The sequence below is a fragment of the Lytechinus pictus genome, chromosome 15, assembly GCF_037042905.1.
Source record: "Lytechinus pictus isolate F3 Inbred chromosome 15, Lp3.0, whole genome shotgun sequence".
NCBI classification, from domain to species: Eukaryota; Metazoa; Echinodermata; class Echinoidea; order Temnopleuroida; family Toxopneustidae; genus Lytechinus; species Lytechinus pictus.
The window spans coordinates 8,603,338-8,624,925 of NC_087259.1; the positions used below are offsets into that span (position 1 = coordinate 8,603,338).

Below are 21,588 nucleotides of genomic sequence, written 5' to 3' on the forward strand. Positions count from 1 at the left end.
TTTTTTTTCTATTCAGTAAAATAAACATTTTTCTGGAGTGGACTTGACCTTTAATGGGATACCCGATTAAGAAGCCAATTCTCTATGATTAATTTATCAATCAAGATTAAAATTCCCCATGATTCAGAATGAATAGCGACTTAATTTTGGTTGCATCGCCAGAAATAAAACGAGGAGCCTTGTGAAGGTTAGACACTCACACAACCTAAAATAGACACTTGAAGATTTCCGGCTTTATTTAATAACTTTAATAGTTCATACTGAAAGAAGAAATGGAGCCACACTTGGTCAAAACTGGGATTAAAAAGCGTTGAATTCTTATATTAATGGTAAATAATTTTGCGCCAATGGATAGGACGAGGAATATTGAAGGATTTTTTTTTTTTAATGGTTCTAAGCATTGGATGTGCTTTTCAAGGCTGGAGCGTTGTGGCCCAGTGGATTAGTCTTCTGACTTTGAAACAGAGGGTTGTGGGTTCAAATCCCAGCCATGGCATAATTTCCTTCGGCAAGAAATTTATCAGCATTCTGCTGCACTCAACCCAGGTGAGGTGAATGGGTACCCGGCAGGATTAATTCCTTGAATGCATGAGCGCTGAAAGGCAGCTCGAGCTAAAGCCGGGGTAATGATAATAATAAATTGCATCGGAATAGAATATTTCTAGATAGACGGCGCTATATAAATTTCTATCATTTTTTTATAAAACGTTATTTGCATCCCTAGTTTGCAAGGGGCCACCCCTCCCCCTATAGTGTGAGGAAACTGGTCTGAATTTACAGCCTAAAGCCCTGACAGAGACAAAAGATCATCAACCGAAAGATTAGTACTTTGGCTTTATAGACTTGTCACTAGACCCACCTGTTGATTAAAAAGGTATTTGAAGTGTCACTTTGGGTCTGAACTTGCAGACTATCCATGATGCAAAACGGCAGCTGTCAAATACATTTCATAGGCGCGATAGCTCAGTTGGTAGAGCGAGGGTTTCGGATTCCGGTGACCCGGGTTCGATTCCCAAGTGGTGCGCTAGTGCCCTTTGGTAAGGCATTTATCCTCATTACCAGGTCCCTCGGAGAGGACCTTAAGCCGTTGGTCCCCTGGTTACTTGCTCACAGGCATTCGTGCTTTCTTAGCAGTCAGGTAAAAAACCTTGGTATGTATGTTTGTATTAACTCGGAATGCTTTACATTCATAATAATCTTATAAAGCGATATTTTAAAAGTTACAAAGCGCTACACAGTCCCTCTAAAATATAAAAAGGCAAGAATTTCTCAACATACAATTTGTTACTCTTCAAGTTGGGGTATTTCACGTCAGCATGTTAGAAATTTGTGATAAATTAATATAAAGAATGCTTCTCAGTTCAAGTACATACAATGTACCTACATGTACATACCTTTCCATCAAAGTTTGCATATTCAGCAAAAATATTAGTGGCTTGGTCAGGGAATCGCTCCAGTTGAATCGAAAGCGACGACTTCAAGATCTTGGGTTTTTGCTTCACTTTTTTCTTCCCGAACAGGTCATCCAGTTCCTCATCTTTATGGAGGAAAGAAAGGAAAAACAAAAAATAATCAAATTATTGAAATTATTATTGTAATTGTCCAACTCAAAGCCTACAATAAAAAGACCATGTTGAAATTTGAGATTTTGATTCAAATCAAACGGGTCAAATTGAGAAATGGATTCTAAGCTTTAGAACTTGCCAAAATTGATCAACAATCACCCATACAAGAGCTTTATCATTAATGTACACGTAGAAGCATTTCAGAAAGAAGATGTAAAATAACTTGAATAAAATTTAAAAGAGAGCCCAAACATATAAAGTTAGGCATACTTTATGCAAGTTTGGTAAAAACTTTTAGTAGCCTGGAGAGACATGATCTCAAAGAAACTATTGAACAGGTATCTATCTTGTTTTTGGTTTGATTTTACGACTTCAAATTTAAACAGGACTGAAGAAAGAGTAAAATTACTCAAATTTTCTTAAATGTTGGGGGGGGGGGTTATAACCAAATTATGATTTTCTAAAAAAGTATGAACAGAAAAACTTGCCTAAAACTTATGTGGGTTTGTTGTGAATGGTAACAATTGGTTTCTAACATACATGTATTGTACATATTTTTTGCCAAAAACTATGACACAAGTTCTTTGCACACATGTACATGTATAAAAAAAAATGTGATTAAAAAGGTTTCAATTAATAAAGGTAGTTGTACAGTCTGTATTCTCTCTTTTGACAAAAATTATAATTATTTATGTAACAGCTAACTGTATATCTTCTTTTCTCTCACAATAATCACAGTAAATTTATTTGTAGAAAGAAGAAATGTGATCAATCAAAACAATTGAAATATCATACTCAGGAGTGACTGGCTCTATTAAATCAAGAATGAAAACCTGAAATGATTCAAAATAAATGGTTTTTATACCCGTTCCAAGAAGGAAAGAACCACATACAACAGATGAGGATTAGAATATCAAGTTTGTAGTTTAAATATTGACGGACCTACATGTACAGGTTAATAAACCTTGGTTTGATCATGGACCTACTAGCAAATGGTTTGATCTACAGTGCATATCAAAAAAAAGTTTACACTTAGAAAAAATCCTGTAAAATCATACATTTGTATATATCCTGAAGATTTTTCCACATTTTAACATTGGTACAGATCCATTTAAGCAAATGACAAATATTTCCGCTTGAGTGAGCACCACTTACTTTTGAAAAGTTAGTGATAAATGATTTGCGCAGAACTTGGAAATAGTTATGCGAATATCATGAAAAACACATGGAATTTAGCTAGTAAAATTGATTTGAAGATATCTTTTACCATTTTAAACATGTTTCCTTGCCCAAAACACTTTGCAGAGTGCATTGCACCCCACCCAACTCCCCCACACACCGATGCCATCGTGACGATATTTGCTTTACACTGAGCTATGATTTACATGAAAAAGCTTAGGCTTGATTTTCATTTGTTAATCATTGTCAAGCTTGGGAAAAGTGTGGAGAAACAAGTATTAAATGAAAAATGAAATGTAAACCCACTTTATGATAAAAACTTAGTGAAAAAATGCTGGAGATGTCTGATATAAACTTTTGTTCAGATTCAGTTATGTCCTCAGATTCAGCTGGCACAGAAAGGGTTAAGGTTGTGCTTACTAAGTGTTGAAATTTTCGATTTGGTTGGCAAAATTGTTCCAAAATGCTTGAATGTATCCATTTTATTTCAATTGACTAAAAGTGCAAGGGAAATGTATGAGAAATGTTTCGCAGGGTAAGTTTGATTTCGCCCTTTCCCCTTGACACAGCGTGAAAACGAGTATTTCTGCACAAACAGATTTCTGCGAGCTCTACAAAAATGGACAGTGCTCACTCAAGTGTAACATTCTGTCAAAACTTTTACTTGCATTGGATAGCTGAGACCCAAACCCAAGATTATATCTGAAAAAATTACCCACATGTTGCATATTTTTTTATTCCCAGGGCTTTTTCAAAGTGTAAACTTTTTTTGATACGCACTGTATAATAATGTAGGAAGGGGCAGGGAGGGGGAAAGAGCTGGTGGGATGAAGCAAACTAAAATCATAATCAGGTTTTTAAGCTGCGGTAGTGAGACATTGACCAAACATGACATATCCGTCACCGCTAGTGACGTACACGAGGACATTACCCTTCGATTCAAACTATTTTCATTACGATACCTTCCTTCATGATTTCACTTCAATTTCTCAATTTCAAATCGGGCTAAACCGCGGCTGTCCACGATTGGCTTCCAGGGTTGTCATTTCCCCCTTCTCTTTTCGCAAAAAAAAAATGGAATACACCAATAAAAGGTGAAGATGCACCAGCCATTTTTTTTTCAGCCCTGTCACGGACACTTTGAACTTGTCCACGTGAAATGACTTATGGCAAGCCACACATGCACTTAATTACCGCTAATGATATGCCCCAGTCTCTTCAATCTCTGTATGACTATTCATTCTCCTTTCATCATGATTCATTCCTCAACCGGCTTCCCATACAACCCGACAGGACAAGTCTCTTTTGTCCCCACGTCAAGAGTCATTGAGCCGTCTTTCTGAGTGTGCGGAACACGAGCAAGAGGGGGGTAATTAATGTCAGACGCATCATACAAACATGGATACACCAGGCCATTTTATCGTCTTAATCACCCCGTGGGTTTCTTTCCTCAGCTTCCTCCAAAACTCTCTTTTATCCCTTTTATTTTCGCTAATTTACTCGTTTTGGGCAAGGAAGGAAACTGGCTGAACGGAGCTACCCGTGAAGCGCTGCCATTGCTGGCCAGGCGAGGGCATCGTAAGAAAAAACATAGAGAATGACTATGGAAATTCTCTTTCAAACAAAATATTTAGGTATGGACCAGCAGGCAATTAGGCTATTAATTCCAAGTTTCGAAGATGATGACTCCTGTCGATGAGTGCACATCACTCTAACGATATATGACTGGTTACCACGGATGGCTTTGGTCTCTTTGAGGAAATTGATCTTGTGCCAGTTGAGACTTTCATGATAAATATTGCTGCATACAATTCAGGAGTACACTTGTTATTTGTAGCAAAAGAGCAACATGCATTTTTATAATTGCAAAGTGATGGCTTTGTTTCCAATGTACGAAAACATAACTGACCGAAACTTTACAGTGTACATCCTATTCATGCTTTCAATTCTTTAAGTTTTTGCATAATCTTATTTAGTGTGATTGCAAATAAAAATAATAGAGATGTAAATCAAAGATAGTGTGCATTCCAGAATTTTAAATAAAATGCACAATTTAATATCAATACCTAATTTAATACTTGCATCAAAAATTGACCAATTGAGGGGGATTCTTACTGTGATATTTTACAATATTTGTTTTAGTTTCCTTCCTTCACTTTAAGCATCTCGATATGTAGACTGTATCTATTCCTTGTGGCTTCTTACAAATACCATTCTACTTTCCTAGGATTGAAAATTTGATTTAAAACTTTTCAAAGTGTATTAGATGGTATCTCAAATAATTTTTATGTTGATTTTAATAATAATAATAGGCATTTATCTATCTAGAAATAATCTATTCGGAGGTGCATTGCTTATTTAATGTCCTGAATATGTGTGCTGATGAATTAACAATTTTTGTTTTGTTTTATACACTTTTTGGATTATCTTTATTCTTTATGAGCATTCCAGCTTTATTACAATGAATTTCAAAGGTCATCTTTGAAGTTATTAAAACTTGGCTTTTTGGAGGCCATCAACATTTAACACAGACAAAAAAGACAAACCTCAGGCGAAATCTACCCCATCTGAGACCTAATTAATTCCTTATTCATCCCTCAAAACTCACTTACTGACTCAACTGTACTTAAACCATGTGTGTTTTCTTTTAGGGTCACCTGATATATGGTCAGGAATTATTTCGGCTTCGATCCAATTCTTGTTTTCTATAACCCAAAGTGACAAGGCATGACCCACTTTAAGCCCGTCCCTTACAGCAGTAAAACCTTTTCCAGATGTACATCTCGTGGAACTTATGAAATGTTTGTTTTTTTCATCTACATGTATAAAGTAAATAAATATTAAATTATGGTATTTTGTGGAGCATTGTGGCCAGTGGACCTTGAAACAGAGGGTCGTGGGTTCAAATCCCAGCCATGGCGTAATTTCCCTAAGCAAGAAACTGATCCACAGTGTGCTGCACTGATCCCAGGTGAGGTGAATGGGTACTGGCAGGAAGCAATTCCTCAAAAAAAAATATGTGCACACCGGAATCGGTAGTCTAGCTTTAATAGCCGGGTAATATAGGAGCGCCTTGAGCACCTAGCAAGGTGGATACATGCGCTATACAAATCCTATATTATTATTTTTATTAATATCAATTTTAAAACTTTATCTTGTTTAAGATTGTTGTTCACGCCTCTGCCGTCGCTGGAAAAGTAGCAACTCTATCTTTCATCATTCGCTTCTACCATGTAGATGAGACCAAAAAAGGCATTAGAAATTACATGGCATTCTAATATCATGGTACCTTTTACACAAGAGCCCTTAACTCTATACTTGTAGTTTGTACATATTTACCATACTAGCATTATATTGTAACGGTATCCCTGATGCAAAAACATAATAATAAAGGAAAAAAATTACCTGGGAAGTCTGAGGCCCCATCTTTCCACTGTATCCTCCGACATTGGGTTTGATGCATCCTATCCTGACGGAGTTTCTCTAGTCGGACGGCCGTGTTCGACCTGTGGCGGAAGCTGTAGTCGAAGCTGGACTCGATCTCGTAAGACTCACCGTAGATTTCAACGTCGTCATATCCTGGGTACAAGACAAAGGGAATATTTTGATGATTATTTTTGAGAAATTACTGATGAATTTGATAAATAGCCTATCGTTTTCAAGTAGTCATGATAATCTGAATTCAATCTAATAAGATTCACAGAAGATTTCTACATTAAATGGAATTTCAACGTACTAGTTTGACGAATAAACATGGTAATAAAAAGTTGTGCATAGCAGACTTTTATTTTATTTGATTATACTCACCATATTAACTTTAAATGAATTATTTACATTTTTTTTATGTTTACTGTCATTTGATTTGCTATATGAATGAAGCTTATTATATTGAAATAGGAAAAAAAAGTGAATTCCGATTGTCAAACATCAACACCGATTTCTACATGTATACTTGTAACCTGCACATGTATACACATCATTCTTTTAAACGTTAACACCTCGCAGCATTGAAACATTAAACAGTCTATAAAATAAAATTATTAAAAAACGTGTTCCTGCTTAATTTAATACCACATCTGACTAATGACTCATTCTCAATCTATACTCTTTTTTTTTTGTAAGACATATATCCCTGGAGTATGCCCTAAGGAGAAAGAGTACATGAGCAAAGATATGGAGGGGGTAAGGAAAAGGGAGAGAGAGAGAAAGAGAGAGTATTGAAGAGAGAGGGGGAGAGAGAAAGAGAGAAGGGGGTGATCACAAGAGCATGACAGAGGATCAATAGCAAAATGGGGAATGATCGATGGAGTTCAAGTTCAACTAAGATGGCCATAACGGCACCGCGAGGGCGCCGTTGCCACCACAGCCTGTCGAGACCCTAAAACAAATCCTATTAGAACTGCAACACAAACGAGGGAGGATGCACGCCACCGTTGCGATGACACATACATTTTTTTTTTTTTGCTAGCTCCGATGATGATGAAATGGTGCACTTCATTTAATGGGTATAATAATATGATGAAGGTGTGTTTGCACAAATGCTCAAAGATCTTTATACAGTGCGTATCAAAAAAAAGTTTACACTTAGAAAAAATCCTGTAAAATTATACATTTGTAATATCCTGAAGATTTTTCCACATTTTAACATTGGTACAGATCTATTTAAGCAAATGACGATGTAATTGTCGAAAATATTTCCGCTTGAGTGAGCACCGCTTACTTTTGAATAGTTAGTGAAAAATGATTTGCGCAGAACTTTGAAATAGTTATTCGAATAAAAGTAGACCTTAATCATGAATAACACGTTGAATTTAGCTAGTAAAATTGGTTTGAAGATATCTTTTACCTTTTAACTTGTTTCCTTGCCCAAAACACTTCGAAGAGTGCATTGTGCCCCACTTCACACACCGAGGCCATCGTGACGATATTTGCCTTACACTGAGCTGTGATTTACATGAAATGGCTTAGGCTTGATTTTCATTTTGTTAATCATTGTCAAGCTTGGAAAAAGTGTGTAGAAACAAGTATTAAATGAAAAATGAAATGTAAACCCACTTTAAATGATAAAAACTTAGTGAAAAAATGCTTGAGATGTCTGATATAAACTTTTGTTCAGACTTAGTTATGTCCTCAGATCCAGCTGGCACAAAAAGGGTAAAGGTTGTGCTTATTAAGTGTTGAAATTTCAATTTTGGTGGCAAAATTGTTACAAAATGCTTGAATGTATCCATTTATTACAATTTACAAAAAGTGCAATGGGAAATGTATGAGAAATGTTTCGCAGGGTAAGTTTGATTTCGCCCTTTCCCCTTGACACAGCGTGAAAACGAGCATTTCTGCGCAAACAGATTTCTGCGAGCTTTTCAGTGCTCACTCATTGTAACATTATGTCAAAACCTTTACTTTCACTGGATAGATGAGACCCAAACCCAAGAATATATGTGAAAAAATTACCCACATGTTGTATATTTTATAATTCCCAGGGCTTTTTCAAAGTGTAAACTTTTTTTTGATACGCACTGTATAATTATAAATGTATGACCGCATCAAAATGACAAAATCAAGATACAAGTGTGATACAATTAACCTGTTCCAGTCAAGTTTACTAATAACAATGATAAGCAACATTTATATAGCACTTCATACAAACGTTTCTAAGCGCTGCATACTATTACCCCGGCTTTAGCACGGCTACCCTGATGGCGTGCATCGAGCATTCAAGGAATTCCTTCCTACCGTTACCCGGGACCCATTACACCTGGGTGGAAAGTGGGAAAAGTAGATAAATGCCTTGCCAAAGGATGCGAGTGCTGCAGTGGGTTTTGAACCCCCGACCTTGTGGTTCAAAGTCTGAAGACTTATCCACTGAGCCACCTCAACTCTGCTTAGAACTACATGTACATGTACTTTACTTCTTGATTGAAATGCATACCACATACATGTACATGTACAATAGAGAAGAAGTCCTACATTGTACGAAGTATCATGCAAATTAGGTGTATGTTTTTCTTTCAAATCTACAGGATCTATAAAAGATAGCATGTAGTAAAAAAGAGTGAGAAAACAAGATGGGTAGAACGAAGAATAACAAATAAGAGATGGAGAAAGAAAAGGAGGAAAGAAAGTAGAACAAGAAGAAAGATTAAGATGAAGAAAGATATAAACTGAGAAAAAGGGAGAGACAATTAATTTCCTTTCAACTTCAGAATGTATACAATAGTTAATTGAAATAAAGACATACATATACATTATATAAAAGAGTAAAGAGAGAACTCCTCGCAGGGGACCACATTAGAGATAGAGAATATGAGATGAAGAGAGAGGAGGAGTTGGAGAGAAATAATGATGACACCGGAAACTGGTAGTAGCTGGTGGGAACAGGATCAAAATTGATCATAATCATCACCGCCACCGAACACCGCCCATTCAAAGGCACCTTTTCCCCGCATATCTGGGGTCCATTTATACCGGTAATTATCCCCAAACAAGTGCTCCACCCCTTGTTCGAAGACTTTGATTTACGGCCTTCATATTGAACCGATGGCCACCCATCACAAGCTGCGTGTCAGTTTTTTTTAAGGAGCAAAACGTGTCCTGCATTTCTATCACTGAGTATCCCATTCAGATCGTTCAAAGAATGGATAAAAACCCATTTAGCTTACATGAGGGAGGTCTGAATGTTATTGTACACATATTATATACATGTAAAATGCTGTAATAAAGACTTAAAGTATCAATATTAGAATTACAATAAAGAAGGAAAAAAAAGAAAAGAAAAAAACCAACTTGTGAACATAATCAAATAAACCAGGCCTTAAATTCCAATATTATGAAGGTAAGGCTTCTTTTCTATCTGACACATTTTGAATTGGAGCATAAATGGGAAAAAAATAAAAAGGGCAAAAAATTAAAAAGGGCAAAAAAGGTATCCAAAGCCAAAGAAAAGGGCCGTGAGGCGGTGCTGCACCAGCCCGAGTTTGCTCAATTTGGAGAGTCTAGCCCGATCAGCCCTCGTTGAGATTAATCTCAAGATTCAAGAAACCTCATCTCCACCAGCGCAAGAAGAGCGATTCATGCTCGAGCAAGGCATCAGGCTCGATATTTCGTGCACGCGCACTTTCGAATCTTAGAATTCCAACAGTGCGCGCATTTGAATAACTTCCCGCTGTTGTACTCCCATCACTTCGCCGAATTCGTCCGTGCAATCCTCCCAGCTCAGCGAGTTAGTGGTGTACATTGGATTCTTTATTTAATGAGATGGTTCTAATCTTAGAGTAGGTACCGGTAAATTAAACAGCCCTAATCAGGTCGACTCGTGTGTTTAAGTTACGGAAGACGAAGGCAGAAGTAAAGTGTGAATTGCATTATGGTCTGATGTCATGAATAAATTATCCTGAGTCGGATCTAGAGTGCGTCTGCTCCTGCGAATTAGCGGGATAATTCGTAAAATAGCATGCTATTTTGCAAATAATTTAAAATTGATTTAGGATTGCGATCTTGAGATTAATCCAGCAAATTCTCACGATGATTGCGTTTCCATTACAAATAATATTGAGATTGTTCTGATATTTGCCAGATCAGAAATAGCGCGATCATTTGAGAACCCGGGCTGGTGCAGACGGCCCTGTTGAGATCAATGAAGATCTTGGTCTTGTGGTCGTGGATTAATTTAGGCCCTGACATATCACAATTTATTTCAGATAAAAACATGTTCATGTAATCTTTTACAATAATAAAAAATTAAATTTAAAAATTCTTGTCATAAACATCAGTAACAAAATGTGCATTTATACTATTGCCTTGCACTGACAGTAAGGAGTCACGACCTGGGCTTATATTACATGCATGTTTTGTATCTGTATTCATGCACTTTGTAATTTTCTTCCTTTAATAATATCAATAAATTGATATCATTTCAAATCTGTTATTTGATTTTTTTTTCATCATCCCAGTTAGCAATGATAAGAGGTTTACTCATATCAAGTTTCACTTTCCAAAAGGAATTAAACTAAATTCCATAATTGGTAAATCTGAATATATGGAAGTCAAAATTAGCCTTCATGAATTAAAAAGTATATTTTCCTCCAAATCAATTAAGCCAATTTCCAAGCCTGTCTCTGTAATTTCAATTGCATCTGACTGTACATGTGGGACTGTAAAAACCTCTGCAATGGAAATGAAACTTCTAGTGCTTTCCAAAGACAATGTTTACTTTTCAAGGCTTACTGTAAAGCAGAAGTTATTGTTGCCCAAGAATGCATTTGGTTATTTTTTATTCACCCATTGTTACAAAGAAATTGACCCAAATGCATTGTAACTCTGAATACCCCCCCCCCCCCCAAATGTTACTTAATTTTTAATAACGAAGTTTTCACTAGTGCTTTTCATACTGCTCTTTTCACCAAAATTCCTAGATCTTATTTGATTTTCAGTTTTATTATTAAACTCCCATACATGTAGGAACTCAGCAACGCATCTTTCTGCTGCATCAATGCCACTTCTGGTTTATTTAACCATTTCCATAGAAAACATTTTTACGTCTATAAAGTTAATCAGTCATAGTGGTTGACATTATAGACAACAGATATTACTCTCAGGCTTTTGGGTTTTAAGCTGAAATAAGGGCCGAGTGGAGATTTGAACTCACAAGCTCACAATCAAGAGTCCAATGCTCTAACTACTATACCGCATGACCTTATGATATAAAGTAGGCATTCATTCAAAGTTTCTGTGAAGTTCATATTTTGGTCTTTTTGTTGGTAACAGTGAACTCTAATCATTCTCAGTAATTATCTTTAGTAATAAATAATTGATATATCAATGACTAAAAGAAATATACAAGTACACTCTTTTACCAGAAAATTTTCTGTTTGATTTTCTCTCTTACTTGCATAATTCAGCTGCCTGCATCCTCAATATTGGCTGTACATGTATTTGTATCCATTCTCCTTATTTACAGATTAGATTAAGACAAATTATAATTACAATCCATAAAAAAGACCACCATTAAGCGTCCGTCAGCCTGTCAATGAATCAAAGAAGGCCCTGTCAATTTGACCCATTTAACACCACGAACACAGATTGACATGGCCTATTATACAATTATCCTATGATACTTCTATGATAGGGACATTCACAATACAAGAAAAAAAAACTGTTTAAAACAAAATTTACACAACTTTGTGTATTTAATAGATATGAAGAACACCAGAGAAGCAGTGATTGCAATTGTATTTTCTCTTAAATTTTTTTTCTTTTGCAATGGAGAATAGAAGGAAAGATACATGTAGCCACCATAGCAAAAATGAGAGTAATTATAATTTGGTGATGGTTGGAGAAACAATATTTTCGACACTAAGCAGGCAGTGTAGGCCTACTACATACAAAGACTATGATTGGATGGTAATAATTCCATTTTTTTTTTATGTTTATGGTGATATATAACTACATGTAAATGAACATGTACCAACTTCACAACATGAGTTTCCAGGCGGGACTGAATTAGGATGAAATAAACATTTGTACTCAAGCAAAATGGCAATTTCTTGAGTACTTTTTTTCCCAAGATGTCGCTATTAAAGCTACACCTTCATGTACATGTTTGACATTGACCGGGAGGTGATACGTGCAGAACCTTCAACAGAACTCCAAAATCAGAGAACCGTTTTCAGCCGTGGTGTGAATGACACTTGCCATGCGCGTGTTCCCAATTCTCACTCTGAGGGCGAAATGAAGAATGACCCGTCTCAAATTGTCGCAAGAAATTACGGACGATGGCCCCCACGAAGGAAAAGGAGGCATCGCTTTTGATGAACAAGAATAACACAATCTAGTCTTTGTGGGATTATTTCCTAATTTGGTCCGCTCATTTACTGTATTCCATCATCGTGTCTAATATCATTAGTGAGGATTGTTCTTTAGCGGGCGATGCAGCAGGTTGTTCCTGATCATGATTTCTCTCCCTCTCTTTCTCTCCCTTCCACTTTGACATGAACAGACACCATATAATACACTCTCTCTCTCTCTCTCTCTCTCTCACTCACTGAAGTTTTTATTGCGTTTACGTACATGTGTGCCGATAACAAAACTCAGGTGGATGATGCCACTGTCAAAGCGAAAAAAAAAAAATGATTTAGCCATTTCTGTATCGATTTTGCTCAACTAAACAGTGAATACATGTACATATTCTAACTTTGTAATTCAAGATCATTTTATGAACTGAATTTTTTCCAGCTGAGGTAGTATTTTATAGCCATTTGAAGTGTCATTTCTCCCAGTGCTAGACTTCCTTTTTTTCAAATATTAAAATGTTAATAAAATATCTTTTTTTAGTCCTATAAATTACTAGTCATCATCAATTATACATATAATCATAATAATAATAATAATAATATAGGATTTATATAATACACATTTCCACCTTGTTAGGTGCTCAAGGCGTCCTATATTACTAGTACCCCTGCTAAGCTACATGTTCATGTACATGTAGTCTACCGATTCCGGTGCTCACAGCTTTTTGAGGGACTAACTCCTGCCGGTACCCATTTACCTCACCTGGGTTGAGTGCAGAAAAGCGGCGCCTACAGTCTCACTCTATGCACGCGAGACAAAAAGTATAAAGGACAGTGTTTGAAAATTTACCCTAAAATATACTGTTTTCATGGTAATGCAAAATTTTCCAACACATATCAAAAGTATGCCGGTCTTGCACATCTTCAACATGAGATTGAGAGCAGAATATCTTCCAAGGTTTATAAAGATTCCTCAAAAAGTAATTCAATACTTGAGATTTTTCCATTTTGCCAGGTTTTATTTCATGCAGGTTTGTACACAATTGGACAATTGGATATCTTCCAGGGGCGGCGGAGCGAAGTTGAAAATGGGGGGGGGGCACAGGGGGAAAAAGGGCACCTTTTCTTTGAAAAGGGCACTATCTTAAACATGGCCGTATGCAGTTATTTTTTTGAGGTCCTTCTTAGATGAAAAGGGCACAGAACACGTCTGTGAACCGGGACATTTTTCGGGGGAAAAAACGAGGAAAGGCACTTGGTAACACCTAAAACGGGTCCTCTTCCGATAAAAGGGGCACAGTACATGTTCATGAGGGGAATTTTTCTTACGTAAAAAAGGGCAATTTTTCATTCCTTCAAAAAGTTGGGGGGGAATGTGCCCCCGCTATGACTGTCCCTGATATCTTCAATATTCATGTACATGTAAGGCCATTATGTTTCTTGAAATTTATTAAATTTAACAAAATTGTAATAATAATGATGATGACAATAAAAATAGCCTAATAATAATAGAAATAAAAAAATAAAAATAATATGCAAAATTTATATAGCACTTTAATATTTATAAGCGGCGCGTACTCTTACCCCAGGTGCTTCAGCATTCGAGGAATTCCTTCCTACCTGGGTAGGCCTACCTATTTTACTACACCTGGGTGGAGAGTGGCGAATGTAGGTAAATGCCTTGTCAAAGGAAGCAAGTTCTGCTCAGGGATTCAAACCGCAGGGCCCGCACCTTGTGGTTAAAAGTGTGGAGACTTATCTTTTGCCTCGTTTTACTGATTTGAGCGTAGGTGAGGACACAACTGTTCTTCAGGGAGCAACCTTCGCAGGGAAGTATTAAAGGCAATGCGTGCATGTACATGTAGGGTGCGCTACTCGGTACGCGCCGTGAGTAGAATGCCTACGCTGCGGTTTCAAATTTTGTGCAAAACATGTAACCCTACTGAGAGCGTTCGCTTACCAACAAGACCACTTTAGATGTAGTGGTTTTTGGATACCAGTTCAAGAGATGGTGATGAGATCGCTAGCAAAGCAACATTTTACTCCTGTTTCCTAAATTGGATTTAAGGAACAAAGTAGATGCGAACAGGGTCCTATGTGAACAGGGTCAAAGACGAGACACAAGTTGTACAATCACTTTCTCAAGACTGGAACACATCTCAAGACAGTAGACTCCCAACATTGCTGTTTTCAGTTCTTATGGCCTTTGAAGCAAAGTTAGAGTGAAACAATGACAGTATTCTCTCTACCTAAAGCAGCCCTTATTTAAAGTTTAATGTTTTTATTAAGAATCAGATCAAATTACTAATCATCAGGATCCCGTTTCATAAAACTGTATCTTTGCCACAGAACGCATCTGCGACAATAGTTGAAGCAGCTCTTTCTTCTTTACAAGTAAAGCTGTTCATGGCGCTGCTTAATTCGAGACCATCAAAAGCCATGGTCAATGGATGCACTGTTGACTTTATAGTCTGATGTGCAAACCCTTCACTCGAGTTTAAACGTCTGAATTGCAGCCTACTCATGCCTTGTGTACTGAAGGCCCTCTTGAAATAGCAAGTTTTGTATGTGCTAGTCTTTGCATGGAGGCACACTTGTTGATCAAAGTTTCAATCAGGGTCTGTGCCGGCAGACTATTGTTGACTGGCCACGGTGCCTCTCTCCGCGATGGCCCAAGCAGAATTATTCTGCCATTTTTTAATTTTCCCATTTGTGCTGTAATTTATAAATGTGCCCCAAAAGAAATATTGAAATCTAATCCGTTGGAGACTGAATAATTTTGCTACACCACGTTTTCCTCAGACTACAGCTCGCATAATCGCAGGCTCACTTTCCAACTGGTTAAGGGCCAAACATGGGGTTCTTTATTCAATGAGCTGAGTATGCTTTGCCTTCCTGAACTCCTCTAATGAACCATGAACTACTTGTACTTCAATAATTACCAAACTCTTCTCTATAAATGTCAAAAGAGACTAAAACTATGCTCTTTCATTTTTCTTTTTTATCCAAGACCACTCAAGCATTGTGCATGGCAAAAGGTAACAAAAGGAAGATTAGAACTCTATATTGAAAGGAATTAAAAAAACAACAGCAACAACTCGGGATCTGGATTAGGTACATCCTGTTTTATGTTTCCTAAGGTATTGATGCCATAGGATAGAAGGGGAGAAATACAGAAAGATAAAGACATGCAATATCACTATGTATGTCTTGATGTTTTCGTCAAAATTCACATTATTTAACCACTTGACATTCAATACACTTTTATAGGCCTAAATCTTTTAATTATGGCGGTCTTATTTACATTTATATTGTAATTTTAAGTGTAGATGGCATTTTGTATTAAATGTTGCGTAGCTTAATTCTTCATCATGATTTTAATGTTGTCCACTATTATATTTATTTGGTTGTGATTTGTTTTTTTTTAAATAACAAATGAAATAAATAAATCTTAATAGAAGAAATTAAAATGTCATGATGCAAGACAGAAGTACATACACTGTACCTTGGTCGTTGTCAAAGCTGTCAAACTGGGCCTTGTTTGATTTTCTTTTCTCTTCGATCTCTTTCTTCTTCTGCGGCCAGTCTATTTCTTCGTTCATGATGGCCATCTCGCACATTCCGGTGTCGTCACTCGTGATGAAGGAGTGTCGGATGTGCGCGATGATGAAGGCGGGGTCATCTAGGAGAGCCATGATTGGTCGATTATCTTGAAGCGAGACAGAATGTGATGTGAGACCACGGCAACACTGAAATAGTTGGACAAGGACAGGAAGAGGTTATTCAGTGTTGTAATAAATTTGTAGTTTTCTGGGGCTTGTATTCTGAAAACTGGTATAAAGTTGTGGAATAACAATGGACAGCCAACAGTGACACAAATCATTAAAGGACAAGTCCACCCCAGCAAAAAGTTGATTTGAATGATAAGAGAAAAATCCAACAAGCTTAACACTGAAAATTTCATCAAAATCGGATGTAAAATAAGAAAGTTATGACATTTTTAAGGTTCGCTTAATTTCACAAAAGTTATATGCACATCCTGTTCGGTATGCAAATGAGGAAACTGATGACATCACTCACTCACTATTTCTTTTGTATTCTATTATATGAAATATGAATTATTCTAATTTTCTCCCCATTGTCCGGTGAGACAAAGTTTTATTCCTCCCTAAACATGTGGTATTACCGTTGTTATAACATCTTACGGCTCAGTTAATTTGGTCCTTAATGTCAACTTGGTGAAAATTGAAATATTGTATATTTCAAACAATAAAAAACAAAAGAAATAGTGAGTGATGGACATCATCGACTCTCTCATTTGCATGCAACTGAGTTGTGCATATAACTGTTTTGTGAAAAATAAGCGAAACTGTAAAATGTCATAACTTTCTTATTTTACATCCGATTTTGATGAAATTTTCAGCACTATGCTAGTTTGATTTTCTCTATTTATTCAAGTGGACTTGACCTTTAACCATACAGGTTTGATTTATCTTACCATCTGTCACCCAGATCGTGCATAACTGTCTGGAAACAATGTACGACTTACTTTTCTTCTCCATTGTAGCATGACGAGTACACACATTGGCAAATTGTATAGAACTATTAGCATAGCAACGGTGTTCAACGCTAGCGGGAGCGTACACTTTGCTTATTACGTGACGTCATCCAGCCACTGCCGCGAGCCAATTTATGAATGAAATATAGCAAGCATGCGCAGTGCAAGCCTACCAGTGCCCCACACAGTATTCCATCAAAACATGTGTGCAATTCTCTATCACCTCGTACCAAAATCGACACAGAATTTCACTTTCCTATATTTTATATGAATTATGGAAGGTATTTTCGGAGGATCTGTTTTCTCATCGATACCGAACAGTAAAGCAAATTTTGATTACTTCCTGCTTTTCCGTCAAAATCTTACGAAGTAGCATCAATATTGCATAGTGTTCATTAGAGTTTGTAAAATCTATGGCAACGTGCCCAAAGTCAATTGATTTCCGGGTTTCAGAGCGTCGCATGAATAAGCAAGAAATTGTAAAATAGCCTTAAAAACGGACATACTAAAGCTTTTCAACATGCACTCATCGGAGTAAAATCGCATGAATGACTAAAACGCTAGAGCAAAACAATTCTAGAACCGTAACCAGACAATGGACACTAAATGGCGAGCCGTGATAAGCGTCCATTGTCTGGCTACGGTTCTATTATATATTGTTTTGCTCTAGCGGTTAAGTAATTCATGCGATCTTACTCCAATGAGTGCATTTCGAAAAGCTTCAGTATGTCTGTTTTTAACACGATTTTACAATTTTGCAGTACCAAACACTTGTTTATTTACTTGAAAGCATGAAATTGCAGTACCAAATTTCCATAAAAACCTTTCTTAATTAATCTTATTGACAAATATGATGGAGAAAATATTGGTAAGACAACAGCAGTATGCGCAATCATTACACTCATTTTTATCACATGAATCTCTTTCACAACATAACAGAGGCATGGTCTGATCAGGGTGCTACATAACTTTTTAGAAGCACTTGCCCAGTCGGGCAAGTAAATTTTTAAATAGTTGGAATATACTTACCCAAAAATCTATTTTGCTTGCCCAAAAACAAAGTTTTACCTCTTCAAAAGAAAATATTGCGGTTTTATAAACCATTGACCTCTTTTTCCTCTCTTTTGAGTTTTGACATGAACTGATATAGTCTACCTTGTTCTTGCATTTCTTTTTTCCGAAGTGATTTTATCTTGCCCGCCATGACCAAATTCAGGGTCGATATATCATATCTACCCTAATTTTGGTAATTCTACTGTGAGAATTTTGCTTTCCCAATTCGGGCAAGTAGTTTTGGTCTTTACTTACAAACACTTGCCCGACTTTAACTTTTACTTGCCCCGGGCAATCGGGCAAGTGCTTATGTAGCACCCTGTCTGATGTCTGCAATAAAGAGGGGGGTGAATGTACAATTATTATTGTCTTATTGCAATGAAAACAGTGGCCAAAGTAGACAGCTGGCAGCCGTCTGTTTCGAGGAGTTTTTTAACTTTGTTTTATTTTCTCCTCGTACACAGACGGCTTGCTATCGTGCAGCCACCATTAGGGGGTTAACAATGCAAAATCCCCCCGATGGGGCTCATCGATTTTTGTAGAACTGTACCAAAAATAAATAGAGATTATTATTCCATTTTGGCCTGAAATGCACCTAAACGGGGAAAAATATACTTAAAAGGGGAAAAAACAGTGACTTACTTCGGCTGTCGCGCAACTTCACTTCCCTGTTTTATCCGAACTTAATACATAAACATATGGCCATTGAGTCCCTGGACAGATCGAGCTGGAACTTCGGTCTCTGTATTTGGTGAGTGGAGCCAACGGAGTTCAGCGGAACAACCAACATAACAGAGACCGAAGCTTTTGGTCTATGGCCAAAGTAGCTGTTATGCCCAGTTGGCATTAAATCTGTAGGACCAAGTGGATATAGTCATGTCTCTTGTAAAGTCTAGGCTAGCATGCCATTGACTTTATTTCTGTGCAAATTCAAAGCGGTTGAACTTTTATTTCTCATTCTGAACATTTATAAAATTGCAGGAATGTTTGCAAACTTGAAACAAAACCACAGATCAGATTCCATGATTTAAAAATAATAATTATGATTTATAATCAAGTTTTAAATTTTATTCCTTGTTAAATAATAATTTTTATCTATAAATTTAATATTGTTCTTCAAAACGGCATTTTGTAACATCGCTTATCGAAACTGTCATAACGAAGCGGTTCAAGCCTATTGTATTTGTGGTGTTTACGCATACTAGATCGAGGGTTCTACACGAGATCGGTCTGGTAAGAAACCTCTAATTTTTCATATTTATACTCAGTTTTTTGTACCTTCATACGCATTAGGCGTATGAAGGTGTATAGATGAATAAAATCTAACAAATTATTTTCTAGCTTTAATTATGAATTTCCTAGGGAAATCGATCCGTGTTTAAATGTCCCGCTTAGGCAAGTATATATGGGGAGGGTTTCAAATTCAAGGCTCTGTGATCTGGTGATGTAAAAGTATATGTAAAAATATCTAATAATATCTTCACGGAGTCCTCAAGGCTACGAACTAGTAGTGTGAGTGATGTCTGAGTTGAAAATTAATTGAGATCACATTTTACTTGCAGGCTGAATTTGCCCGAACAATTGTGCATTTTTCCATCAAATTTTAACATGTTTAATCAGCACGTTTTTAATTTATGGCTTATGCTGCCACTTTTCTAGTTTTATGGTGGTAGGTTTTGTTTCATTGCATTTCCAGAATTGCAGGCCATGCCACTGTCGACTGTCAATCAATGCACTTTGTCCTGGTCTTGGCTTTGGCTGGGCAACGACAGGGGCAGGGGCCTGGACCTGGTTGTAGCGCCGCGCCGGTACTCTCCCATCCGAATGACATGCAATGTCGATGCAATGGAAAATGAATTGGAAACCCGATTTTCGGCTCGCACTGTGTTGGTAGATGTCAATAAACATGCATTTGAAACAGCCACGAAATACACACAAAGAAAAGAAAAGACGGAACATGAACATATACATCTATGCCTTTTATTCTACCAATTTCAAAATTCAAACTACAAACAAACTCTTTAAAATACAAATTTCAATTACCCAAAATCTAACTTCTTATGTAGCAGAATAGACCGGACAGGAAGCTGCCATGTTGTTTACAACACATCAGTGACCTTTCAACTTTGGGCGAATTCATTTGGTAAATAGGTGTACACGGGGTAGCTAGAAATATTTCTATTTCAATTAATCCCTTTTCCCCCTCTCTCTTCACTTTACGCTAATTTTACATGTCGTTAACCTATTTTTTTAAAATACAGATCACGAAGTTATATCATGCTGGATAATATGTATTTATTATCAAAATAGTGAAAGTTTTGACCGAATTTGATGTTACCTGCGTAGAAAATGAATTCATCTTTTAGGGTGGAGCCTGCAAAATATGGTAAGGAGGGAGGGATGAGATATATCTCTATAGTATATATCTCTATGGTGAGATCATAGAAAAATATAATATATCTCTATGGCCTATGGGTGAGATGTCAAGGGGAGGGGTTAATTAGCATTAGTTTTATGTTTGTCTCTATTAATTATTATCAATAAAAAGTGGTATATCTCTTTTCTTTTCTCTTCTAAAATATTCCAAAATACAAATCTTACTTATATCATGGAGCTACTAACTCCGTAGTAGCTCCATTCTTATTATAATCAAACCTTATACACATTTTTTTTCGATCGCCATAGGCCCCTACGTATTTTTGTTTTGGTATGCTATTATTACATTGTTAGTAAGTATGATATTGTAAATTGATTTATGTAGTGAGGTCTATCGATTTGTTTTACTGTTTAAGATTTACTTGATATTAAATCGAAATGGAAAAAATTAATAAGTTAAACCTTAAATTTAAAGGAAAAGTCCACCCAAACAAAAATTTGAATAATCCAACAAGCATAAAACTGAAAATTTCATCAAAATCGGATGTAAAATGAGAAAGTTATGACATTTTAAAATTTTGCTTAATTTCACAAAAAAAGGAGACTGATGACGTCATCCACTCACTATTTCTTTTGTATTTTATTACATAAAATATGAAATATTCTAATTTTCTCCTCATTGTCAAGTGAAACAACGATTAATTCCTCCACGAACATGTGGAATTACTTTGTTTAATACAATATGGTTCAGTTAAGTTGGTCCTTATAATCAAATATGTAAAATATGAAATATTGTATAATTCAAACAATAAAAAACAAAAGAAAAAGTGAGTGAAGGATATCATCGACGTCTGATGTGCATGTCAGTGAATTGTGCATATCACTGTTTTGTGAAAAATGAGCAAAAGTTTAAAAGATCATAACTTTCTTATTTTACATCCGATTTTGATGAAATTTTCAGTGCTATGCTAGTTTGATTTTCTCTATTTATTCAAATCAACATTTTTTTAAGGTGGACTTGAACTTTAAATTCCTTTTTAGTGATAATTATAATGAAAAGCTAGGC

General features: G+C 36.4%; 1 protein-coding gene across 1 annotated transcript; it reads right to left on the minus strand.

The window, feature by feature from the left end:
• Positions 1-386: 386 nt before the first annotated feature.
• Positions 387-20,261, minus strand: LOC129278306 (target of rapamycin complex 2 subunit MAPKAP1-like). The gene is made up of 4 exons (XM_064110419.1): positions 20,190-20,261; positions 16,041-16,284; positions 6,150-6,323; positions 387-1,537 (listed from the first exon to the last, which is right to left on the minus strand). The coding sequence occupies exons 2-4, from the start codon at positions 16,228-16,230 to the stop codon at positions 1,362-1,364; spliced, it is 540 nt and encodes a 179-aa protein (XP_063966489.1). The 5' UTR covers positions 16,231-16,284; positions 20,190-20,261; the 3' UTR covers positions 387-1,361.
• Positions 20,262-21,588: the final 1,327 nt, after the last annotated feature.

Coding starts and splice junctions, on each gene's coding strand:
- LOC129278306 (XM_064110419.1), bottom strand. CDS start 16,230: ATGGCTCTCCTAGATGACCCCGCCTTCATCATCGCGCACATCCGACAC. Junction 6,324..16,040: donor CAGCTTTGACAACGACCAAG/GTACAGTGTATG, acceptor TCTTGTACCCAG/GATATGACGACGTTGAAATC. Junction 1,538..6,149: donor TGGGGCCTCAGACTTCCCAG/GTAATTTTTTTC, acceptor TCCTCCATAAAG/ATGAGGAACTGGATGACCTG.